Source organism: Triturus cristatus, chromosome 1_2 (assembly GCF_964204655.1).
Source record: "Triturus cristatus chromosome 1_2, aTriCri1.1, whole genome shotgun sequence".
Taxonomy (NCBI): Eukaryota; Metazoa; Chordata; class Amphibia; order Caudata; family Salamandridae; genus Triturus; species Triturus cristatus.
The window spans coordinates 1,097,063,452-1,097,090,018 of record NC_140580.1 but is presented as its reverse complement, the minus strand read 5'-3'; the positions used below and the strand labels follow the sequence as shown (position 1 = coordinate 1,097,090,018).

The 26,567-nt window shown below is 44.6% G+C and overlaps 1 protein-coding gene across 1 annotated transcript in view; it reads left to right on the top strand.

Moving 5' to 3' along the window:
• The window catches only part of TTLL11 (tubulin tyrosine ligase like 11), a 749,536-nt gene that overhangs the window by 323,097 nt on the left and 399,872 nt on the right, over window positions 1–26,567 (top strand). Inside the window, exon 5 of the mRNA XM_085613706.1 lies at window positions 13,044–13,139. Within this exon, the coding sequence (XP_085469832.1) occupies window positions 13,044–13,139 (96 nt within the window). The remainder of the gene's footprint in view (window positions 1–13,043; window positions 13,140–26,567) is intronic.

Genomic DNA, 26,567 nt, shown 5'->3' with positions numbered 1-26,567 from the left:
TATGAGCACAGGAGCACAAATCGTCAAACAAGATTACAGTAGAATACACAGAAGTTGCACTTTATATGGATAGGCCCTGGTGGCCACTCGAACCATATACTAAAATAGTGGTATAAGTACCACGAACAGAAAAGGGAAAAGGCCTAGGGCCTCTAGAATCGCTGGGCCTACAAGGAGCTAACGTCAGTTAGTGACCAGGAGGTCCACGGGTGGCGTGTGCAGAGCAAATAGTCACACGCGTGCTCCCATAGGTTTCAATGGGTGCGTAAAAAGTACAAAGTTACTGCAAAGAGGATCTTCCGGATGGACTAGGAACTCAAGATTTGGAACACAGGCACTAGAGATGTATTACTACACTTGGGCACAGGAGTGCCAGCTTTACCTCACCCACAGGAAGCGGGTGCATAGGCCTCGAAGTGCGTCGGGTTTCTTCTATCTGTTCCGTGGAGCCTGAAGACAAAGATGCTGCAGGCGGTCGGTCCGGGAGAGATGCAGTGGATCCAAGAGTGGATCGGAGATGTTGAAGACCTGTAAGCAGAGGGGACAGTGTTCACAGTCACTAGCCAGTGACCGGCGTGGCACCAGGTGGGTACCAGGCGATGTCGGGTGCAAACAGGAAGAAAGGTGTAGCTTGTCTCTGCAGCCACGTGGTCCCTGGAGGTCGACGACGTCCAGGAGTCGGTTCACGAGCTGTCCCACGCAGGCTCTCGCTGTCGGCGGTGTCGGCGACTTGATCGAAGCAAACAAGCCTTGGCAAAAGCAATTGTTGTAGGAGATGAAATAAGCTGATGGTTCTGACCAGCAAGGTCAGAAGGACTGCTCCTTTGGAGGGGAGCAAGGGCCAGTCTGGAGCAACCAGACCAGCGGTGTATTTCTTGAAGTTCGTCGCCAAGATGGCTACTAGCCAGCGGGCCAGCAACCGGTTAGGCGCGTCGAGTGGCAAAATGCAGAAGGGCCCCACGCAGATCGTGGAGATGCTGGAGGGCTCACCTTTGGTGCAGATGCTGCTCGGGTGTTGGGCTTCTCAGATCCCAAAGCACAACTTGGAGGGAGCCTCGGTTGTTGCACTTGTCAGCTTGTCGTAGTCGTTCCAAGATGGCTGGCTCCACGTGTCTCGGTGCCTCCACGGGTCTCCTCTTTTCAGGGACTGTGGATCGGGCGGTGAGAGGTCTGGAGGTCCAGGTCTTGTCAGTCTCTGGGCTCGGGCTCCGGCGGGAGGCGGCGGCAAAGCAGACGTTGATTCGCTGGATGGTGCTTGCGTTAGCAAGGTGGTCACTCCCTGACCACAGGGGAGATTGGCTTCAGTCCTCTGTGCGGCAGAGCGTCGAAGTTCCCGTCTTCTTCTTAGTGTTAAGTTGATTCCAGGATGTCTGAAGTCTTAGGACACAGCTCCTACCTTTAAGCGGATTCTAGGGGCCGGACTACCTGCTAGGTCCCTCCCTATGGGTGGGACCAGGAAGGGGGGTGGTTACACCCCCTCCTTTGTCCAGCTCGCCCCAGGTCCGGGACTGGTGTGCCCCAGGACCGGTTTGAACTGGCATATGCACCGAGGCTCCTTGTGAGCCACAGGCATGTCTGGTTTCTTTCAAGCCCTACCTGACCAATACACAAAATCCTGTCTGGGGTGGTGCATGCACCTCCCCTGGCAGGAAACCCTTTGTCCACACCTCCCAAGCTGGAAGGACTCCCAGCAGCAGGAGGGCAGACTTGTGTCTGTGGTGGCAGCATCCATTTTGTGGAGCTGAGGCTAGGTCTGATTTTACCCGGGTTTCAGGTACTGTACATGTCGTGTCCCTCTAGAAGGGTGGAATGCTAACCCCGTCGCCAGAATTGGCGAGGGGTTAGTATTCCAATTCGTATGACACCTTACTCGACATGTTTTGATAAAGCCAAACCAAAGATAGCATTTAACCGCGAGGTTCATAATGCACTTAAGAGTATATGGTATGACGATATCTGGAAACAGTAGAAGGAAGTTGTTCCGACCACTGCAGACAGGCTCAGCTCATGCCAGAGCACCATCTCACATGGAACCAAGCACTCTGCCTTCAGGATTGTTAAGGCCTGCCATAGGAGTGACTTATAGGTTACCAGGTGTCCCATTTAAGGTTAGGTATAGGTATACTACACCTAAGTAAGAGGTGATTACACCAACTTACCCCAGCTGAGTGATCAGCCAGTTGTGTCAGATTGTTAGGCCAAGCCTGGGGTGGCATAATACATGCTTCAGCCCCTGGCAGGCCTTGGGTACACCAATGCCCTGGGTACCTAGTGTACACTGGTACAGGGGCTGACAGGGTGATCCACTTCCAATTGGTTATGCACCTAGGGTGCATAGTTTTAATTTAGTAGAGAGAACAGCAGGCTGGGGGTCTGATTGGCAGGCCCACAGCCTCAATATGTCAAAAACCAGTGAAGCAAAAAGCAAAAATTTGGGGTGACCATAGGATAGCAGACCCTACTCTCCTACATCCACTCTCTTTGTTTTCTCTCAAACTGTTTATTACACTAATAGTGAATAATGTGTGTATGTGTAAGCATGTGTATGTGAGTAAAATTGAAGGTCAAAGGGCATGTGATGTCGCTTCCGCTCCCCCTGACATTTTGGTGATTTGACATGCATGCTTGTCTCGTCTCTGCATGAGGGAGCTGCAGAAGAGCCCACCCTGATTCTCTACAGCAGGTACCACAAGGCCGGTAAAACTGCCCCGCATGGGGGAGGGGACAGAGGCGCAGGGCAATAGAGTTCCGGCAACCCCAAGAACTGCCTCGGCAGTGGGGTGAGAGCACAGACTAAGGGTCGACCATTAAAGGCGACCCCCAAAGATCCAGTGAGGCTTGGACTGGGATAGCTTGAACAGGGGCAGAAGCAACCCCCACCTGTGTGATAAGAGCAGGGGTGACAGTCAATGTGCTGGGACTCGGAGCCGAATCCGATAATTTATTACTTTACTGCCTGGGGACCTGGCCGGCAGGCAGGGTGACTTTCATTCTGTGGTGGTGGCGGTGGCTTCAGAGAGGCCTTGCCTTGGCGGCGCTTTAGTGTGTAACTGTGTACACATTACACACGCAGTTCGGACACCACGCATTCCATTTACGTGGCTCCGAGTCCCGGTGCATCCCGCAGAGTCAGCCATAGCCTTCTTGTTCTGAGTCCGGTACAGACATTGATATGTTGCATTGATAGTTTGACATTTCCTCACACGTATATTGTGGACTCATGCAAGATGACTGCAACATCTAATTTTGATATGTTTGTAATGTTTTCTTCACACTTGTGCTTTAAAATGCTATATTTGGATCCCGTTTTTTCAAAAATTTACAGTAAATATGTGGTGTAAAACCCACCATTTGAATACATTTTTTGCAAAAATTTATTGCGGGGGGAATCCCCCCCCCCGCACCCTCCTTTTTCAGTTTGGGTTCGCTCGCTCGCGCATTGTACAAGGGTACAAATTTTTCGCTTCACCAGTTTCAAAATCCACCAGCCGCCCCTGACCATATCTCATGCACAGTACCTCATGTTTGAGATGTGCCTGCTACAACGATGTGCTTTTAAAACGCTCTGCAGCTTTTCAAAGCGAAATGGGTTCTATGTTAAAAATCAATCTTTTAAAGTGCTAGTAATAACAAGTATTGGTAAAACCAGTAGCTGCATGCCTTTTGGCTTTGTTAATGTTTGATTTGTTTTGTCAAGGTTTTTGTACAGCTTTATTGTTATGGGAACGGCAGGGTCCTTACCACAATATTAAAATAATACATTGGCTAAAAGGGAAAAAATATATTTTTTCAAAAACACACATTGCCATAGTATCCCTAGCACTGAAAGGAACTACTTTGTCTTTGGGTGTGTTCCTTGTCAAAGAGCAGAATACCATCACTCGCAGTGACGTTAGCCAATGCTGAGTTGGGCAGAAGAAAGTGTGAATGACACAACAAGCCAGTGGATAAAGATGGCTGCCTAAACCCCCTACAAGTGATGGTATCGGACATTTAAAGCCTAAATAATGTAGTCAATCAATTAGATGTGCTCCAATTCCCTTGATGTAAATTGTTGAGGTTATTTTCATTATATGAGCCTGATGTGGGTCACAGGCTCAGAAATGTGCAGAAAAAGCTTGACAACCTGACGAAATGATCTGTCAATATTTACAAAGTGGGAGTCGAATTCACAGAGTTCAACTTCTGTATGCACATACTTTTATTTAAAAGCGTGAACTCACAAAGGGTGAATTTACACATGTAAATGTTTCGCTCTTGCATAATATTACATTTGAATGGTGTCGTTGTTGTTCCAGGACAGGAGGTGGTGTGTACTGAGCGAGGACTCCTGCGTAAATGGAGGAACACTGACAAATTTGAGAGATTGTGGGTTTTCACAAACCTTTGGTAGGCGTAACCATCATAATTTAAGAGATTTACTCCGGTCAAGGACACAAGTTACTCTCTATTCAGGTTAGGAATGGAGGAAAAACATTCCCAAATGTGGTAGAAATGCAGTGGAATGCCTTTCTCCAGGGGTAATATGCTCGAAGGAGTAAAAACATAAAATAAATGTAGCAAATGCACTTGCTTGGCACGTTAACTTGTAAATAAATGCACACTTGCCACATTTATATGTGCAAAAAGACGCAAATGCCACATTTATGCATGGAAAAAGAGCCATGTGCATTTGCTCCCAAGAGCCACAGTGGAGGACTTACTAGGGGCTTGCGACATCAGCAGCCTCAGTGACCAGTGGCCTTAAAGGGTCCTCCAAGCAGCTGAAACTCCGGCAGCACGTCCGCTGCATCAAGTCTGGTCTGCTATAGACATGAACAAAGGATGCTGCTTTGGTACCTTGCGCGTGCCTGCGCACGCGCCCTGCTGCAGATCGTGTCTGACTCTTGTGTGTGAGAGTGGTAGGATAGCCCCACGCACAGCCTACTTTTTGCATTTGCTAAAAGTAGGCCTTCGCAATATAGTAGTCTTGTTTGAATCAGTAGGTGGATTTTTATTCACTGATTAAATAGAACTTCTGCGAAGCTTGCCCATAATTCCTCGGTTACAAACACTTCCGGTTTGGCAAATAGGCAAAGTAGGCACCGCCCTTTGGGCCCCACTCCTTTTAGGGGCCCAACAACAACGGATTAAAATAATCTTGATTTGATCTCGAAACAAAATTACAATCAAGTTTTTTTAAATATTGTTTCCAATAGATAGAAAAAAATGAATCAACTCAAAGAAACGAAAACTTTTCATTAAAGACGCTCTGGAGAAAATACTGTATTAATGTAATGTACCCATTAACAACTTAAAGTACATAAACCAGATATATCAGATTCACATAACAGTTTCTCTTAAAAGCTCTTCATCTTGCAGCTGTCAGTTTGTAAAAAAAAATACAGTGCATTGTGTATTAAGAGAGAATTTGCGAGGGAAAGGGGGCGAAATTTCGACTGCCTAGGGGCCTCCAAATGGGTTAATCCAGCACTAGTTACAAATATGCTTCGGCATAAATTAGTTATTTATGCTGCTCTCGTATTCAGTGTATGACTGTATTAGAGGTGGGCGAGCCAGCAAAATAACAAAGAGGGCCGAGCCAAGGGTCTGGTTTGGCACTGAAAGCCCCAACTCGACCCGAGATGACAACATTATTTGACATTTAATTCTTGCATCAAATGACCCGTAAAAAGACTCTTCAAATTTCAAAAAAGTGTTTGTTTTTTAAAACACACAATAGCATTTCAATTTAGAGAATCAGATTGTATCATGGCATTCTGTGGCATCTATTAGAAGTGAGAGGGAGAGGTGTGGCCCATCGGCCAGGGTAGCTGACTTCGGAGCATCGGGCTCACGGTAGGTAGGATTTTTGCCGGCTTTCAGATCCTCAGCATAATGCCGGCAGAGAGGGATAAGTTCAGCACCTTGTTAACTATAGGGTCAACAAAAGGAGCTACAGGTACGACCCGTGACCCTGTTCTCAGGCAGGTCGCTCCCCACGCCGCACAGCCCCATCTGTGAGCCCATGTCCCGCTCGCTGCTGCTGCCGTGAGTTCGAGGCCCTCCTCTACCCGCAGGCTTCCACCTGCGCCTCATCCCTGGCGGCCCACTGGGGAGCCGTAAGTATCTGTGTGCACCCTGTGCCCCCTTTGCCTGTCTGCCTCTGTTATTACCTGTCTGCCATCTGTTTTATTTACCGTATTTCCAATATTTAGTGTAATCCTTTTCTGTACCCCCCTATCTGCCTCTGTCATTGCCTTTCTGCCACTGTTTTTATTTTCTGTATTTCGGTTTTCTGGTGTAATTCTTCTGTTGTAGCATTGTATAGTACCTCACATTTCCCGCCCGTTTCCGCTCTCCCTTTCCCGCCGCTGCGGCCCAATCGTCCTGCTCCCACCTCCCAGCTGCTCCTCCCTCCCACATCCCCTTCTTATGGCAGCCGCTGCGCGGTGGGGAGAGAGACCCTTGACCCTGTTCTCAGGCAGGTTGCTCCCCACGTCGCACAGCACCACCTTTGTGCCGGTGTCCCGTTCGCTGCTGCTGCTGTGAGTTCGAGGCCCTCCTCCACCCGCAGGCTTCCACCTTCATACCTGGTGGCCCAGTGGGGAGCCGTAAGTATCTGTGTGCCCCCTGAGCCCCCTTTGTCTGTCTGCCTCTGTTATTGTCTGTCTGCCTTCTGTTTTAACTTCTGTATTTCCGTTATTTAGTGTAATCTTTTTCTGTACCCCCTGTGCCCCCTTCTGCCTGTCTGCCACTGTTTTTATTTTCTGTGTTACGGTTTTCTGATGTAATTCTTCTGTTGTAGCATTGTATTGTGCCTCGCATTTCCCGCCCGTTTCCGCTCTCCCTTTCCGCGCGCTGCGGCCCCTGCTGCCCACCCCCCCGCGCGCCCATTCGTCCCGCCTCCCGGCTGCTCCTCCCTCCCACCTCCCCTTCTTATGGCGGCCGCTCGCAGCGGGCGCGCCACCGGCGCGCCGAAGGCGTGCCTAAGGTAAGCCTGTCCGCACCTGGACCGTGCCAAGCGCCAGACGCCCTCGCCCTCGCAAACACCCAGACGCCTCTACGACGCCAGCACCCTCCATGCACTCAACACCGGCCGATCACACACCTGCTTCCGGGCCACCCCGAAGCACACACATGGGCCCTTCTCCTGCCGGAACTGCAGCTACACCAGCCTCCAAACCACCACCACGTCCACCGGTGTAGGAAGCAACAGCCTCCAATGCATTCTACTCAACACCCGCTCCGGCCGCAAGCATGCCATCGAACTCTGGGACCTACTCCACTCCTCCTCCCCAGACGTCGCCTTCCTGACGGAGACCTGGATGAACCCTTCCTCGGCACCGACAATGCCATAGCCATCCCTGATGGCTACAAGATCACCTGCAGGGACCGCACCAACGGAACAGGAGGAGGAATCGCTAACGTCCACAGAAACACCCTCAAAATCTCGACCAGCACAGATCACACGCTTATCACGGCCGAACACCTGCACTTGCAGATCCACACTGACCCCCAACACCACCCTCAGGGGAACCCTCATCTACAGACCTCCCAGACCCCGGCCGCTGTTCAGCGACTCCATCGCCGACTTCATCAGCACGCACGCCCTTGCATCCACGGACTACATCTTCCTCGGAGACCTGAACTTCCACCTCGAGAACACCAACGACAGCAACTCCACCACCTTGCTCGACAACCTCACCAACCTCGGTCTCAAACAGCTCGTCACGACTCCCACCCACTCCGCCGTACACACGCTCGACCCCATCTTCTCTGCCAGCAACCACGTCACCTTCAGCCACACCACCGAACTTCACTGAACCGACCACCGCTGCGTCCACTTCACCTTTGAAAAGCCTACCACGCACCACTGCACACAACGGGGCCCCCACCGCAGCTGGAGCAAAGTCACCAAAGACCAGCTTGCCAAAACCCTCGCCTGAAACCCACCAACGGACACTACTGACACCGACTCCGCCGCCCTCAACCTCAGGCAATGGATCAACGACTGCGGCAACACTCTTGCCTCGATCAAGAAACCCTCGAACAGACGCACCGACAGAAAAGCCATCTGGTTCACCGCCGACCTCCAGGCATCCAAGCAGGCCTGCCGTAGGCTCGAGAAGAAGTGGCATCACGAACAGACACCGGACAGCAACACAGCCTACAAGAGCGCCATTCGCAGACACCACCAACTCATCCGAACCGCCAAAAGGACCTCCTACAAAGAGCGCATTGACAACAACGCACACAACAGCAAAGAGCTCTTCAACATCGTGAAGAAACTCTCCAACCCCAGCTCCAACTCCAACAACATCCAGCCATCACAAGACCTCTGCGACTCCATAGCCACCTTCTTCCACCGCAGGATCGCAGACATCCATGACAGCTTCAGCAACCAGGCCCCCCCCGACAGACACAGACACCTCAGACTCTCCGCCCCCCAGCCACATCGACCCCCCTGCTTTCCTGGACCCACGTCAATGACAAAGACACCATCAAAATCATGAACACCATCCACTCCGGCTCACCATCTGACCCCTGCCCACACCACATTTTCAACGAAGCAAGCTCCACCATCGCACCCCATCTCTGCAAGATCATCAACAGCTCCTTCGAGACTGCCACCTTCCCAGAGAGCTGGAAGTACGCCGAGAACAACGCCCTAATCAAGAAACCCAAGGCAGACCCCAAGGACTTCAGGACCTTCCGGCCCATCTCCCTCCTCCCGTTCCCGGTGAAAGTCATCGAGAAGATTGTCAACAGGCAACTGACCTCCTTCCTCGAAAAGAACAACATACTGGACCCATCCCAATCTGGATTCCGCAGCAACCACAGCACTGAAACAGCCCTCATCGCCGGCGCCGCCATCAGGGCCATGCTGGACAACGTAGAAACCACAGCCCTCATCCTCCTGGACCTCTCGGCTGCTTTCGATACCGTCTGCCACCACACCCTCCGCACACGCCTCCACAACACAGGATCCGCGACTAAGCACTGGACTGGACCACCTCCTTCCTCACCGGCATAACCCAGAGTGTCCGCCTCCCCCCATTCCGCTCTAAAGACACCAAGATCATCTGCGGCGTACCCCAAGGATCGTCCCTCAGCCCGACACTCTTCAATGTCTACATTGTATCGCTCGCCAACATCGTTCGAGCGCACAACCTCAACATCATCTCATACGCCGACGACACCCAGCTGATCCTCTCCCTCACCAAGGCCCCCACCACTGCCAAATCCAACCTCCACCAAGGGATGAAGGCCATCACCGAATGGATGATGAACAGCCGCCTGAAACTGAACTCGGACAAGACGGAGGTCCTCATCATCGGATACACCCCCTCCACCTGGGACGACTCATGGTGGCCCGCCACACTGGGAGCTGCACTGACGCCCACTGACCACGCACGCAACCTGGGAGTCATCCTGGACTCCGTGTTGTCAATGACCCAGCAAGTAAATGCCGTTCCCTCCTCCTGCTTCAACACCCTCCGCATGCTCCGCAAGATCTACAGATGGATCCCCACCGGATCCAGAAGGACGGTCACCCAGGCCCTCGTCAGCAGCAGACTGGACTACGGCAACGCTCTCTAAGCAGGAACCTCAGCCAAACTCCAGAAACTACTACAACGCATACAGAACGCCTCTGCATGCCTCATCCTCGACATCCCCCGCCACAGCCACAGCCACATCACAGCCCACCTGAAAGACCTGTACTGGCTCCCCGTCAACTAGCTCCTCACCCACGCTCACAAAGCACTCCACAACACCGGACCAGCATACCTCAATGAACGACTTAGCCCCCCTACACCCCTAACCGCCAGCTTCGCTCTGCTGACCTCGCCCTCGTTCCCCGCATCCGTCAAGCGACTGCCGGCAGCAGATCGTTCTCCCACCTCGCCTCAAAAACCTGGAACACCCTTCCCATCCGCCTACGACAGACCCAGGACCAGTTGGCCTTCAGGAGACTCCTCAAGACCTGGCTGTTTGAGCAGTAGCAGCACCCCTCCCCCCCCTCCCCCCTCCCCCCAGCGCCTTGAGACCCTCGCGGGTAAGTAGTGCGCTCTACAAATGAATTGATTGATTGATTGAAAGGTGTCACTAGTTTGACGGGGCAGGCATCTGTGGGGGATCCTGATTTATGGCTCAAGAGGTAGTTGAGTGACTCCTCTAATTGTAGTTCTGGAAACTCTAATCGTGCAGGGGGCTGCACAGGACATCATGTTTCATTTTGGGCTTGAAACAAAGCGTAAGTCCTCCACTGATATCATGACAAAAGACTGTTGAATAAGAGCAATCTTCTTGTGGGGGGATGCTGCTATTTGCTTTGTCCACTTGGCAGAAAGAGGGGCCTCCTTCTTGGCTGCCCTAGGGGAAATGAAAGATTTCACTATGTTAAAGATTTCTTCACCCTTGTTGTGAGCTATATCGATTTTGCTTTGTAGGAAGTTCTACTTGGCCTCTCTCACTTGTTTATAATGCAATTTCAGGGCTGCCTTATTGGTCTTCCTGTCTTCAGGAGAGTAGTGTTTTCGCCATTTCCTTTCGAGACCTCTACAAATGTTTTTGCTGGTTCGAAGAGGTTCATTAAACCAAGGTGCGGAAGAGTGAATCCTCCTTGCAGGGCGAGAAATCAAAGGGGCCACAGTATCAATGTTGGACCTTAACCATGTTTCCAACCTAAGGACGTCAGAGTCAGGATTGCCTTGTAGTGCCGGGTTAGAGCATTCTGGAGCCTCTGCCAAAGCGGGTACTGATATGTGATGTAAGTTTGTGTAGCTGTGTTCCTGCCTTATCGTATTTGGTAAGGGGAGCTTATTATCATATGGAATTTTAAAGCTAATAAGGAAATGGCCAGACCAAGTAATGGGGAGTGGAGGGTTACACACTAAATACGTGTTGTAGAAAATCTGGTCCAGAGTGTGACCCTTATTATGCGTGGGAGATGAGATCCACTGGGTCACGTTGCAAGTACTCAGCATTTCAGGTAAAGAGATTGCTAGAAGATCCTGTGTTTTGTCCGTATGTATATTGAAGTCTCCCAGAAGGAGGAACTGATTGTATCTAATGGCAGCGGAGTGATGGCAGCGTTAAGTGAGGAGATAAAATTACCAAGTGCCCCATGTTGGTCTATACAGCTGAACACCTGATAGGGATTGATGAGGGGAGAGCGTGCAGCGAAAACCCAAACATTCAGCACCTTCAATGCTGCCAAATATAAGGGAGAGACATTTGAACTTTTGATTGAAAATGATGGCAACGCCGCCGCCCTTCCCTATATGCCGATCCTTTCTAAGAATTTTGTAGCCTAAGGGGATGGCAGAGGCACCACGTCTTGGTGAGGAATAGGAGGTCTGGTTGATTGTCTACCAAAAGGTCATGAATATGTGACTCATGCTTTTGCAGCGAATGAGTATTGAGTAAGATGGCTTTGAAGTGCCTGTCTGAATCCGAGGGACAAGCCCTGGTACTTGCCAGAAAGGACTTGGGGGGCTCATTAGGGAACTGAGAGAAGGACCAATTGCAACCAAGTCATTGAAAGTTTTCCCACTTATCTACCTCAGCCCTTGAGCATTCACCTGAGCAAGTTGTTTTTAAGCTAAGCAATTTGTCGCTATCATAGTGTCTCTTTAGACTTTTATCTTTAACTGAGGAGGCAGCATGGCCGGCGCCGGTCACCTCCGGGATGCAGACGGGCGCAGACGGGCTTGCTTTACGCGCGCCTATAGCGTGCCAGTGGCGCGCCCGCTGCGCTCGTCCACTGCTCCTCCGCTCTGTTATTATTTTTATGTGCAGTTTTCCTCCCAAAGACTAGCCTGCCCGTAAATAGCCGTAAGCGAAGCCTAGGCCGAGTTTCAGCCTTCCGCAGCAAACGGCAATACTGCCGCCGCGGAATTCGGCACACCGGCAGCAGAGAAACATGTAAGTGTTAAAAAGTTTAAAATGCGAGCTGATATTAAAATGTACAATAATAGCAAAGTGTAAAAGATCAGTGTTTTAAAATTAAATTACCCCCAGTAAAGTGTCCTGGCAGAGGAGGCAGCCCCCGGTAATGAGAGGACGGCACCAGCAGACCCTACCACTGTCCCAGTATAGTTACTTTCAGAAGGGCCATCGTTATCAGTAAATGAATTGTGAAATCTCCTGCGTTGTTTGTCCTTGGCTGGTTGCTCGCAATGTTGAATCCTCTAGATAGTAGTGGTAAGGTTATCCACGACTAATCTTGAAACTAGTAAATATCTGTCTGCACATCCTGCTAATTTCCGAATGGTCTGGTCAGTGATGAAGGTGGACTTTTATAATGAAATAGTTGCCGTTTGTGTCCAGAATCCCAGCTGTATGGTGATGTGCTTTTAGGTCCAATTAGAGATTGCGTCTATGGGCTCCGTCTCCCACGCCGTGTCCTTTCTGCTCCAATTACCACCCATCTAGGATAGGTGTAATTGCTTTATATTGTAAACAACGTGGCCTTCTTGATTTTTGGATTAGCCAACTGTTGACCTTGCTTTGGCTTTTTGCTTTTTGTGAATCATAGCAGTAAACTACTGTATTAAGGTAATATCTACTTACTGAGCCATTCATTAAATAATTGTGTTATGTGGCACTGTTTCTTCACAGTCAGAAATGCTTTATGTGTTGGCAAAGTAATAACTGTTCTGTGTTAGATATTTTAGCATTATCTGATTTAGCACACAAGTACACATAGTCGGCTTTTTATATTCAAACCGGTTTTATCTGTTACTTTGCTCTGGATTTCCTGCAGGGATTTTTGTGTATTTTAGTGGTTGTGGAATGAATGATCACATCTGGTGTCATATGCTGAACCTCAGCTACATCTCTGCGGGGGTGAGCTAGTGCTTTAGATAAACGGGGCCTTTGATGCAAATTTGTAGCATGTACTACATTGAAAACAACTACGGTAAAAAATATTTATTCTTAGCATTATATGCTATCAAAGTATTTAAAATGTGTTATCATAAAATGATGTTAAAAAAGATATGCATTGCAATTTCCAGCCGAAAAATGTAATAATTCGTTTTTTCCTTCTTGTACAGATTTTAGGGTTTGATGTCCTTCTTATGAAAAACTTGAAACCTGTTCTACTTGAAGTAAATGCAAATCCCAGCATGAGGATAGAGCATGAACAAGAGGTGAGGAGATTCGCATGGTATGTTGTTTTTGTGACTTTATACTAATATAATTAAGTTTGAATTGACAAAATGACAAATCATGTGTTAGTCAATAACCGAGGTTTAAAGCACTTTTACTGAGAAATGTGAAAACAGATTCCCAAACACCTTCAGGGTTCCCAGTGTTTTGCACTGACAATGAATGGTTGCATTTGTTTCAATACTTGGTTAAATTTGTGTGATAAACACCTACAGAGTGATGAGCCAGATTATTATAATCCTTAGTGAAGATAATTAAGGTCTCTGATAATGTCAAAGTAGCTTAGAATGTGTAAACACTTTTTAAATTAGTTTTAGTGATTTGGAAGCATGGTATGGCCATGCTCCATATTCTGATAAGAATCTAAATGCCTTCTGTGCGGCAGTGCGGAGGCGCAGGGAATGGCGTGGGGATTAATACTCCCAGAGCCCAGCGCTTGTAGCATTCCCATTGGTCCCATTTCAGTGATGTTGATCGTGTACCTCAAAGATCCAAACCCGCAGCAATTTATTTTTCCTAAAAATTTCTTCATCTTCTCACCCACAAGTACTACTGGAGTGAAGGTTAAAACAGTTCTAAAAAAGCTGAAAGCCATGTTTTACAATTGGTCATGATTAAGCTAAAAGGAACTGTTTCCGACTGAAATATTGAATTTCCTGGTTCAAGCATAAAGTATTTTCTTGTATTCCGGTTTGAGCAGAACCTAACAATTAACCTTGAACTTGCTGCAGTCTGAAAAGTAAATTGTGCTTTTGGAAATACCAAGTTCTTGAGGTTTTTTTTAATACAGAAAACTACAACACGAAATAGTTCTTATTGTCATATTTTACAGCAAAGGATTTTGAGATGCAACTTGACTTTGGATCAGGACACAAGGGCACTTTTCACAGTTCATATATTGTTTGTATAGCAGGCTATCAACAAATCCACACTGGACAATTACTATTATATTACTTCCTTTACAAAACATTATTTTTTTAGTTGAAAGAAAGTTTATTGAATAAAAGCAATAGATACATCAATAATACAATCTAGCATATAGAAGCAATATCAATAGAAAATAGGCTATATATACGAAGGAAAGAGAAAAAGAAAAGAGGGGAGGAGAAGGGGGGAGGGAGAGAAAAAAGAAAAATATATGTAAATCCTATAACAATACCATAGAACAGTATTATACACCAAATATAACAGGTACATCATAATGAACTCACTACCACGAATTCACTTATATATTGAAAGTAGATATAAAATAGAACAACATTTAAGTTACCTTAATGGAATTAAACTTAATTTAAGGAGGCTTGGAAACTTCTTCTATGGCAGGAACATGGGATGGTAATGATTGAGCAGATAAATCTAAAAAACTGGTTACAGGAAGCCATAACAAGTCACGTTTAATAGCCAGAGTAATTGGGTAAACATAAGCTCTATCTAACCTATGATTATAACAAACGCCATACCACCAGGCTTGAAAAGAGACATTAGAAGCATTTTTCCACGACTTAGTGATCTGTTGAAAGGCAACAGCAATGAGTAAGTCAATAATAAGAGTATTAAGGGAAGTGGATGAGGGCCAAACTTCCGCAACACTACCTAGAAAAATGTGAGAGAAAGAAAAGGGGATATGTGTGTGAAATATTTTGTTAATTTGCTGCCAAACTTTAATCCAAAATTCTTGAATGACTGGGCAAGTAAACAACATATGTTTAAGGTCTGCAACAGGAGCTGGGCATGACCAACAAGTAGAGGGAGAGATAGGATTAATCTGATGTAATTTGGCTGGAGTAATTAATAGTAAATAAATAAAATTTAATTTATGTATAAACACAAATACTACACAAATAATGTTTGTGTAGTATTTGCTGCCCTAGAAGATTTCCTTATCTTAATCCAAATGTTATCCCATACTGACGTGGAAAAGGAAGTGTTTAAGTCGGATTCCCAATTAGTTTCAACTGCAGATTTGTCTCGAGTCTGATTAGTAAGTCTCAATTTATTGTAAATTTGAGAGGCTGAGGGGTTCGATTTCAAGAATGAAATCGCAACAGGAGAAGAAATGATCTGTGTGGAAGAAGTCAGAAGCTTATCATAGGAACTTTGGGCAGCTGAGGTCAATAATTTATATTTAGAAAGAAATGAGGAGGGAAGAGAGAAGCGTTGTTGCAATATACGGAAAGGAATGCAAGTATCGCCTATGAAAAGTTGATGAGTCCATTTAAGACCAAGATTGAACCATTCTTTCCAAAAAAGGGTCCGATTTTTTATCTTAATACGAGTATTATACCAAATCGGTGATTGTAAGAAATGGGTACAGTCATCTAAACCATCTAGTATAAGAGGATGAAGAGTTTTACGAGTATGTTTAAGAATAGGAAGGGAGAATTTCTGAGGAGTATTCGATATGGATAAAAAATCATCAAATGAGAGAGGGTAAATGAAAGAGGATTCAATATCTACCCACAGAAGCAATGATAACAAATCAGTCGTATTTTGAGATAGTAAGGAAGAGGAATTCTTAAGAAAGAAGGAAGTATGGTATAATGCAAAATCAGGGAAATTAACCCCACCCAAATTTTTAGGTTGTTTAAGTTTGGAAAAAGACATCCTAGATTTTTTGTTCTGCCACAAAAAGTTTGATAAAATAGTATATATTTGTTTGTAACAAGATTTAGGGATGTTAACAGGCAGATTAGATAAGAAAAATAAGATTATAGGGACCAACATCATTTTTATAGAATCCAATCTACCCCACCAAGATAAAAACAAGGGATGCCAACGTGTTGTGGAACTAATTAAAGTCGATTGGCTTTACAAAACATTATAAACATAGTATTTAACATCACCTAGAATTGACACTTGCCGCACATACAGCAAGACTCATGCAGACTGTGTACTTCCTGGCTGCTTTGTCTTTCAGACCGTACAGTTCATGTCATTTGATATTACCATATTTTAATCTGCACATCTGATGCTATTTCTCTCCATTTGAATGAAATACTGTTCTGTTTTCTCCCCACCTGTTCTGATGAAAAAAGCTCTTTATTACCTACGAGTGACCAGTGCCATCTGATATTATGCAACTTAGTTCACAACGAAAGTTATATTGTTGCTCTTATAGGTAACTACTTCATTTGGAACAACTTTCCAAAGTCTTGGAATCCATAAAAAATACACGAATGCTACTGGGAAGCTGCTTCCTAGAAGTACTCACATGTATTATCATTTATACAGTTACATATTTGGAAATCAATCTACATTTCTGAATTTGAAAAGCTAATGCATAAGTGAATTTTCAAATTCTTCACCCTTTTTGCACTATGAAGACCTTTTCAATGTGTGGGAACAACATTGAAGCATTCGACATCATGAAAATCTGAAATCCATACCCAAGACACTAGTTAGGCTGAAAACACATCAAGAAAAGCAAATTAAGGGATTGCTGGATGGAATGAAGGAGCGGCTTGGCCTTCACCTAATATGTCGTATGAGAACCATGGCTGAAGCAGAATGTTATAAACACAGTGGGTCACTGTGGACTCATTTTGCAAAGTAATAACTATTTGTCTGGATGAGTCAATATTCCAGTATGTAATCAGTACAACTAAATGCAAGAAAAACTAGCAGGTCCCAAGAGATATAATGAGTATGAGATGAATAAACCTTTTATTCATGTATCATGGACAATATAATGCTCAAATAGTAATTACACAGTGCAGTAAATGTGAACAGTAAAAGGTGTGCATACAAAAACCAGATGACCCAAGATTCAGTAGATTAATTTGAGGAAGTATGGTCTGGGAGTCTGTCTCCGTGTTGACGACGTTTCAACCTCTTCAAGTATATCAAGGTCATCATCAGGACAATCCTAATTAAGTGCCACTGAAGTTATAGATAACAAATAGAAATAAGTTATAGGTTAGGAAAGAGCTGGTCAAAGACAACAATATGATTTCCAAAGAGAGGAACTTACAAGGGCCAGAAACTTAAAACCACTGTATCTGGTAGTGTTGATAAAAGATCTCAGAAAACACTGAATGGAAGGAGAAGAAGCAATCAATGGACATTATAAGTGTGGCCACACACATGGTATATATATAGAATTAAAAGTCAGTAGATCCTTTGATAACATGGGTAATCAAATGGATAAAGAGTGCCAAAACGGTAGTCACATGAATTGCACATATATTTAGCTGCACAATTGAGAGTTTAACTAATTAGATCAAAATGCTGAAGAACGTGTCCAAAGGCACCGTTGAGGTTCGAAGGTGACAAGGTGAAACAGGAGTAATGGGAACCCTACCAAAAAGGGGGACATCCAACGCTCAAATGAGATTTGCTTACAAAATAAAGGCCCCTAAAGGGTGCAATAGCAAAAAGGGAATGATTCAGAAAATGAAGGCCACGCGTATGACGTGGGCACAAGTGTGTGGCAAGCAAAGTCATTATTGATGCAGCTCATAAGCAGGATGAACTAGTCAACAGTAGCAGTAAGTACAATCAAAGTCACCAAAAAACCACCAAAGTGTGGTGCATAAAGTTGGAGTCCATCATCAAAGGCATAAAGTTGTTTGCCATTTTAAAGGTAGCTGTGGCATTTAGAGAGCAGAGGATCATGACTGGAAGTGCGCAAAGATGGATGCTTGCTTGAGCAATTGCACCCACAGCTGCAAACTCTGCACACGGGGGACAGAGGCGGAACATGGATATGTCAATCTCATCCACGAGCAGAACTTAGCAGGGCTTTGTTCCATCCAAGAATGGAATGGTAGAGAAATTGAAATTGTAAAAACAACCTGTATTTCCTATGTAACATAGCTAAAGGCAGAGACAGCAGAAATTAATTCTGGACAATGCCAGTGAAAAAAATATATATAATAGATTATCGTAAATAGAGAAAACATAGAAGTAGAGAGGGAGGACATCAATTGAGTTCTATGCCAGAAACAGTAGAGAGCGAAACAATGGGTTAATGAAGGAACCAAACAATAATGAATTATACAGGACTAAGAAGTAAATTAGATACTCAAAGACAATTAGATCAGCAGTATATATATATATATTTTTTTTTTGATTAAGCAGATATTAGTTAACGTATTTGGAAATAGGATTCACTGCGTAGGAAACAATGCTTCAGATGAATAACACAAAAGGTGGTGAATATACCGAAGGAAGCACAAAAAATTACAGTTTCCTAGGATGTGGATGATTGTAATAATGACAATGATTTTGCTTCCAAACTCCTGTTGGTGCGTAATAATCGAAAACGACTAATATCCGTGTGAGCAGGCTGTGCCCATATCATGTTGTGGGTCATGCGGGAGAACCTGTTTCGAAGTTCTCGCCTTTTATTTGTACTTGTGTGTTCTTTTTCCTCTGCTGGAATCTATGGTGTATCCTGACAAGCACTGTACATTGTCTGAGCTGATGAAGAATGCAGAAAGACAAAAGTTTCAATGCAAAAATAATTGTTTGAGGAGTTCTATTTCTCGTGATATTTTCAGGGCCTCTGCAGAGACCAGGAAGTTCGGGAGGAGAGGTTTAGTGCATATTGGAGTACCATGCAGAGGTTAAGGGGTGTAAGGACTGGACAGGAACTGTGTAATTCCCGATGAAACCAAAAATGAGAAGAGAATACATACACAGTGGAATTATCACTGTGAGGGACAACAACATACTCAACAGAGATGTGCAAAGCAGACAAATATTAAGCAAAGGGCTGGAGTCCAGGGGGCAGTGATCACGATGAACGCGGATTCCTCAAAGCCTTGCAGCACACAGAAGTTCTACAATTGCCACTTTTCGTATCATTTCATTTTCAAATCTTTTTTATTAAATCTATAAATGCATAAGTATATATTAAATAAAATATATTTTCTCAATATAGTGTCATGTCACGGTTAACCACTACCTATCACAGACACAACAGAAATATAAATAATTGTGCCCAGTGAGACCATTATCTTATATAGCCCATCTTCGACTATCCCTGAGATTCTTTGCACATCATATCATTAAGCGGCGTGGGGGCCTAAACAAAGCGTGCTTGCGTCATGTCTATCTCCGGTGCCACTGGTCCTGACAGATTCTGATAGAGAACTCTGCAGTTTTGTAACATCTTCATTTTTATATTTCATTCCTTCATTTACATCCTCCTGTTTTTTGGTCCTCATAACACTCTGAAAGTGCCACCAACCCTAGAGTGTGTGGAACATCCCACTCGAGTTCTACCACGGAGCTCCGCCCCTCTACTTTATTCAAAAGAAATTCTCGGGTTCCTCCAGACTTTTCGTTTCATGAGGACCTGCTGTAATCATTGGACCATATTAGCTGGTACCTTTCACTTAACCATCTCTGAAAGGAGTTCCCATATCTTACAAGACTTTCCTGTATCCACTGCCTTCTTTAAAACATATACTCACTCAGCAGCTCTGAGCCAGTTAGCCATTAACGGGGGGTCACTTGTATCCACTTCCTGCATCCTTCCCTCCTGGCCAGCAGAATCATGTAAACAAGCAACCTACACCAGTCTGCTTGTGCTGCATTCTCCTCCCAGTCACCATATTCTGTACCAAAGAGGGCCAAGATGGGGCTTACCTGAATGTCCAAATTGAACACGATTAACAATAATTTATCCACATCTTGCCAGAAGGATCCATAATAGGACACGCACCGCTTTCTTCTGTTACTCTCATATCTCCTAATCCTTGCCGTCTTTAAAGGAGACCAATGGCACCTGTGTATTGTAAAACACTGATTCCTTTCGAGAGTGGCAGATTTAACCGTAGTATACAAAGTTTTCGAAGACACTTGCCATAATTCTTTGATTTCAGCTTCCAGCAAGTCTGTCACCCGAGATGCATACAGTGGCTTAGGACCTTGTTATGACTTTGGGCCTCTGGCGGCTGGCCCACAACGGTGCCTGTTTAAAGGCTCATTGGAGAGCCGTAACAGGCACCACAATGGGAACACTGTTGCAGGATACTGCGGGGCATGGACTGTCATGTTCATGCCCTGCAGGAAGTGGGGGTGCATGCAGAAAGAGGGGCATACCATATGCCTCCCTGCATGCATCCCCTGGTGCTGAGGCAACAGGGGAGCCTGGAAGGCTTCCTTTGTTTCTTCTCCGCCACACTTTTTATGACGGGCTTACCACCATGAAGAACGCGTCGGAGAGGAAACTCATACTCTGTTTGACGGGGCTGCTGCATATTGCAGCCTCAAGACCGCTGCAACACCGCCAGGGATCCCTGTAGGTTGCGGTGGTGCCAATGCAGTCCAACTGCCGCTCTCATAATGGGGCGGTCGTACCGGCAGTGCCCGCACTACCACCGTGGCTACGGTTGTCCGATGGACTGCCATAGTCATAATAAGGCCCTTGGACTTCTCATCCAAGGCTGTAGCCAGATACCAGTACCAGACAGAGACGTATTTCTTCTTAGGCAAGAAGTTTTGCAAGCCCTTTTCCATCTGGTTTGACTTGACCTTTTGCCCGTCCTTATGCTTTAGCTACGAGGTGAATTGCAAGTATTTAAAAGACGAAATTGAGCTCTCAGTCAGTTTGGTCCATTGTTCCTAGGTAAATGGTTTACATTCAAACAACAGGTCACCTAACCTTGCAACCAATTCCTTTGTAATGGGTTTATTCAGTTAATCGCCGAAACACCCTGGAGTCCTAGGAGAGTCCCAAACTAGTGCAAATATTCTAAGGTATGGGGTTTTCAGCACATTTCTTATCTCAAACCATAGCCTCCCTGCTGCCTGTAAAATCTTAAGTCTAACTTTAAAAAAAAAAACGTTGGCAACCCAAACTGATAGAGAAAACCCGATTCAGAAATACCCTCAGTCAAACAGTGCAGTATTTTGTCAATTGTGCTCGAGTCCGTCAACCCACTTAACATCCTACAGTTTTTTAAATTGGAATGCCCAACAGTCAAGCTAGATAGCTGGTAAGCCTAAACCCCCTTAACTAAATTCCCCATGAGTTTCTTTCACACTACTCTGACTCCTCTTGAAGCCCAGACAAAACTGCTTATATCCCGTTGTATTTTTCTTATCAAATATCAAAGGTATATTATCAAATAGTAAGGTTAACTTTGGTAGAACTACTATCTTAACTAGGTTAAGCCGGCCATATATTGTCAGAGCAAGTTCTCATTTTAATCTCTCTCACCACCCTAATTAACTTAATCTCAGGGATTTTTCCTAAATCCTTAGCTAAAAGACCCCCTAAGTTTATAATCGCCTCCTTCTCCACACCCCCTCCCCATTCACAGTTCCAATACAATATTTTGATCTTATTATTATGGACTTGGTATCCAGAATATTGATAAAAGGTTAATATTCCGAGCTGTAGATATAAGAGGGTTTTACCGACATATTCAGTGTAAACAATGAGGTTGTCTGCTTATACGGCTAACTTCTTCCTGAAACCCTTTTACTCAAAAGGAGCCATCGTTATTTAACTTAAGGGCAAAGGGCTCACTATTCAGATTGAATAAAAGTGGGAAGAGGTGGTACCATTGTCTCGTCACTCTCATTATTCTTGCATGCCACATCAGATTTCCATTTACTAGAATCCTTGCTTTCAGGGCACTGTAAAGTGTACCCAGTTGACCTGATCAAAACCCTTATCAATACCTCCCCTAAGATGGCAGAGTGGATAATGGCCAGATCCCTAGAGCCTATTGGAGTGCATGTCCGCTCGTGTAAGAACTGTCCAGGAACGAAGCCTTTCCGATCATCACGGAGAAAATTATTTTACTTGTTGAGCCATCCGCTTTACCAAGATAGCAGTAAAGACTTTGTAGTTGTAATTTAATATAATACATTTAATAAATATTGGCTTGTAGGAGTCACATTTGTCCGGGGGTTTATTTTGGTTTCAAAATCAAAGAAATGACGGCTGATAATGATGATGATGTTGTTATGAAGCAGCGTCTTCAGGACTGGGATTATTTTTTCCGCTAGCTTTCAGATAACGCTCTGCTAAAATGGCGTCTGGACCAGCGGATTTCCCTTTCTTGCTCTTCTTTAGTGCCTCAAGAGTCTCAGCTTCACTGATTTCCTGACCCAATGCACCTGTTCTTCATGATCTTATTTATTCATATATTTCTCCTAACCAGGTCTTCAGTTTAGAAGCATCAGGGACACATTTATCTCTATACAGGTTCACAAAAAAAGTGAAAAAGCCTTTCCCTATTTTCTGAAATTATTAACAGTAGCATTTGTGCTACTGTCTATAACTTCCATAATATGATTTTTGTTTTGTTTCGTCCTTGCTTTCTAAGCCAGCAGTTTCCCACACTTCTCAGCATACTCATAATGAGTGATCTTGCAAGCTTCCCACCTTTTCTTGATTTGTACTTCCAAATGATCGTAAAGAGCACATTGTGCAGTAATAAACATAATCCGTCCATCTCACCCAGATTTACACCGTTCTATGTTGACTACCCTCAATTTCCTCTTCCAGCCTCTGAGCTTCCTCTCTCCATTTATTTTTTATCAATATGAGAAACTGTACCTATTTCCTGTCCTCTTAAAAAAGCTTTACATGTGTCCCATACTGTGTGAATGCCAGCTGTGCCCAGATTTAAATCAAAGAAGGCTCCAGTACCATCCATCGGCTGTTAACTGACGTCCTCTTCTAAAAGAATTCTCGTATACAGGGTCCATCTTGATTCAGCCCTTTGATGTTTCATATCAAGTTCCATATAAACCACAGCATGGGCTGATATATGTATAGGGTGTTGTTAGATACATCTTACATTATCCACTTCATTTTTATATATTAGGAAAAAGCTTATACAGAAATAGTGACCATACATTTTGCATTGGTGAGTATACCCACTTGTGCTCCCAACTCTCAGCCTCCAGACATCGCTAATCGCAAGCTCTTTTTCAAAAAAGGATAAGCAGGAGAGTGATTTTGGATCTTGCATTTGCTTATGCGAGGTAGATCTATCCAATACGCTGTCTAATAAAATAATGAAATACACCCCTATGATAATCGGGTGGTTGAACTCCAAAAGATTAGAGAAAATCTCCCTCAGGGGGCCTGGACCATCAATATTAGGACCATAGTTCCTGACACAAATAAAATCCCTCAGTTGTGCCCTGAGTTTGACTATTTCCCACCTACCTCTATCAACTACTTTTCCTCCATTACTTCCACTCCGGATCGCTGCCTTACCAGTACTTTTACTACTCTTGCACCGTTCATCTATGACCTTACCCAGCTCCGATTGCCAGTAAAAAGTAGTTTTAGATCTGAACAAATGCAGAACGAAATCCTCTTGCTTGCATCGACCTCAGCTTTAAGTCAGCACCTAAAATCTGCTCTTTCACACTATACGACAGAAAATTTGCAAGAATCTTCCTAGGCCCCCTACGGCCTGGTGCAATTTTAAAAGTATGTTGGTGCACTCGCTGAATCTCCTGCACCAACCCTGCACCAAATTTATTGGAGCATCTACCTGTAACGCAGCCTCTTTTTGCAAGTTTACTACAAACCATTTAAGATCATCTCCTTCTGCCCACCCCTCCAGCACATTCAGCATTCTTAGATTGTTCCTTCTCACATTATTCTCCAATCTTTCCTTTTTTTCAAGGACCATTTTATTATTTTGTTTCAGGAGCTGCATTATGTATTACTTGGTTCTGCCACAGTGTACAACTTCTCAACTGCCTCTTCTAACATCTGTGCGTGTAGTTAAACAGTCCATTTTTTTCTCAAACCCTACACATGTATCTGTATTTCTGTTTGATTTACTTTCAAGATTTCAAAACCTTTCATTTCTGCCGAGAGGCTTAGAAGCATTTTCTGTATACTCACTTCCTTATTAATCCTCACAGTCTTGTGTGTTAATGTTGTAATGAAAAATTTCCTAGCTAACGTAACAGAAAGTTTCAATTCTATTAAGGACTCGGAGGCGAGGATTATGCCTTCTTTCTTCACTCTTTAATCAATAGCAGCTCATTAAAGGTTTAACAACTACATTTCCCATGAATCCTAGGGAAAGGTAGTAAAGAAAAAACACATGGCAACAGCCAATCAAGTCCATGTAACAGTGTCCAATCAGGGGCCTCCGAGCCCAACATAGTCCTCTGTCAGTGTTCCTTTGCCCTCTTTCTTTCCACGAAGTCAGCCATCGGAACACCTTCAGGCATCCTGTTTGTTAGCATCAAATCCTGCAAAGACAGAGATATATTACCACTTGCACCTCGACTGAACCAGCCTGCAAGATAAACAGTAACACAAAAATAGCACAACAGGCTAAAGATACCCATGCAAACATGATTACATACTGCAGAACGGGGAGGGTTGACTCTTCTCGGACCCTTGGGTGGGATAATCCTCACCTCTGAGTCCTTAATAGAATTGAAACTTTCCGTTACGTTAGCTAGGAAAGTGTTCGTTCTATGTCAGGACTGCAGGCGAGGATTATGCTATTTCAAAGCTTGCTTACAACAAGGTGAGCCATGTTCAGCACCAGCTTGAAATAGAATCTCTTAAATGTGGAGTCCGAAGACCAGTCTGCTGCATTGTGGATATCCTCTAAGCAGGCAGCCAAGCCGAATGCTTTAGAGGCCATCGCCCCTCGAGCTGAATGAGCTTCGAACTGACAAAGGTTGATGCCTGCCTCCTGCATCACCCATCTGACCCATCTAGAAATAGTATGCGACAACATTGCCTTAAAGGGCTTCCTAAGTGCAATGAGCAATTGACGTTCCCCCGGAGGGCGGAACTCGTCCGGCATCTCTTTATATGATTCGAGGCATCTGACAACACACAATTTGGGAGAATCCGGAAATTCCGGATAAGAAATCACCCTGGTATGACATTTCGTGCGTCTGAGAAGGCTGAATGTCAGTCCATCCGGAGTAAACATCCTGCTAGTGATGTCCAAAGCCCTGACGTCAGAAACGCATCTGCAGGATATGAGGCACAGGAGCATGTCTAACTTTGCGGAAAGCTCCTTTTTGGAGAGGTAACGATTCGGTTGCCAAGACAAAAATAGGTTGAGGACTTGGTTCATGTCCCAAAGTGCCGTGTAACGAGGCTCGGGGGTAGGGAGAGTGAAATGCCACGTAGCAATCTACAAACCATCGGGTGTGCGCCTATAGCCATGTGTGATATTCTGTACTATATGTATGTGTGTTTCGCTTTATTTACATTGTCAGCCATTGTAAGTTTATTTCTGCCTTTCATACTTCAGAGTTCTGGAACTCTGATTACCAAGCTTCATATGTAAATTAGATCATGTTACGATGTGTAATGCGGTAATTTCCTTCATTCAATTAGCAATTAAGCGAAGGAAAATGCTCTCATATTTGGAAACACTTGTCTATGAGACTGATTAGTTGATCAAATGTTTGGGTTTTATTTCAAGTACCTTTTTAAGATCATTGTAACTCTATGTACCCCATGAAATGTTACTGACTAATATGGTGTTTATACATCGTAAATGAAATATGTATCCTTTTTTAATCAATCTTCTTATGAGGGGGGGAAAAGGGGAACGTAAAATGAAGAAATGTTTTATTATGTAGAATGCTTTTATGGATATTTTTTATACCGAATAAAGCTTGTTTTGACTTTGACTACCAAGCTTCAGCATGGAATGTATATCTTTGATTTAGTGAAGCAGTTATTCTGTTGTCTGCTCTGAAGGTGGTACTAGCAGACTGAGGTGTTACCTATAACTTAAATAAAGAACCTTTACTCCACCTTTGACTGTTTGGAGGATCTTTACAATGGTGACGAGGATGGGATGTAAGAACTTAGAACTCTCAGAGACAGATGTCTTACGAAGGCTGCAAATTTTAACCAATTTTAACTTATCCCAGTAATGATTTGCAACCTCAGTTGGGTCAAGTCAAGTCGCGTAATTCTGGTATTTCATTTGAAAAAGAATTTCCATTAGTTTTTAATGAACATTTGGGATGCCTAAAAGGTTACTCACACAACATTATCTTGAAGAAAAATGCTGCCCCTGTCATCAGTAAAGTTAGAGAAATTCCTATCAAAGTAAAAGAAAATATGAAGGTTGAGTTAGAAAAACTACTCAAAACAGGTATTATCACAGAGGTTAAAGCCTCAGAATGGTTATCTCCAGTGGTCATGGCGCTTAAAAGTAATGGAGAGTCAAGACTTTGTATAGACTTGAGAGAACTTAATAGGTGTGTTGTTATTGACCATTATCCCCTACCTAATATCTCTGAGATGCTGTCCCTCTTAGAAGCAGCCAAATTCTTTTCGTCGTTAGATCTGGCTTCAGCGTACCATCAGATTCACAAGATTTAACGGCATTTATTACTCCCTTTGGGACTTTCAAGTTCCTTAGAATGCTTTTTGGACTAATATATGCCGCTGCCGTCTTTCAAAGGATAATGGAACACATTTTTGTTAA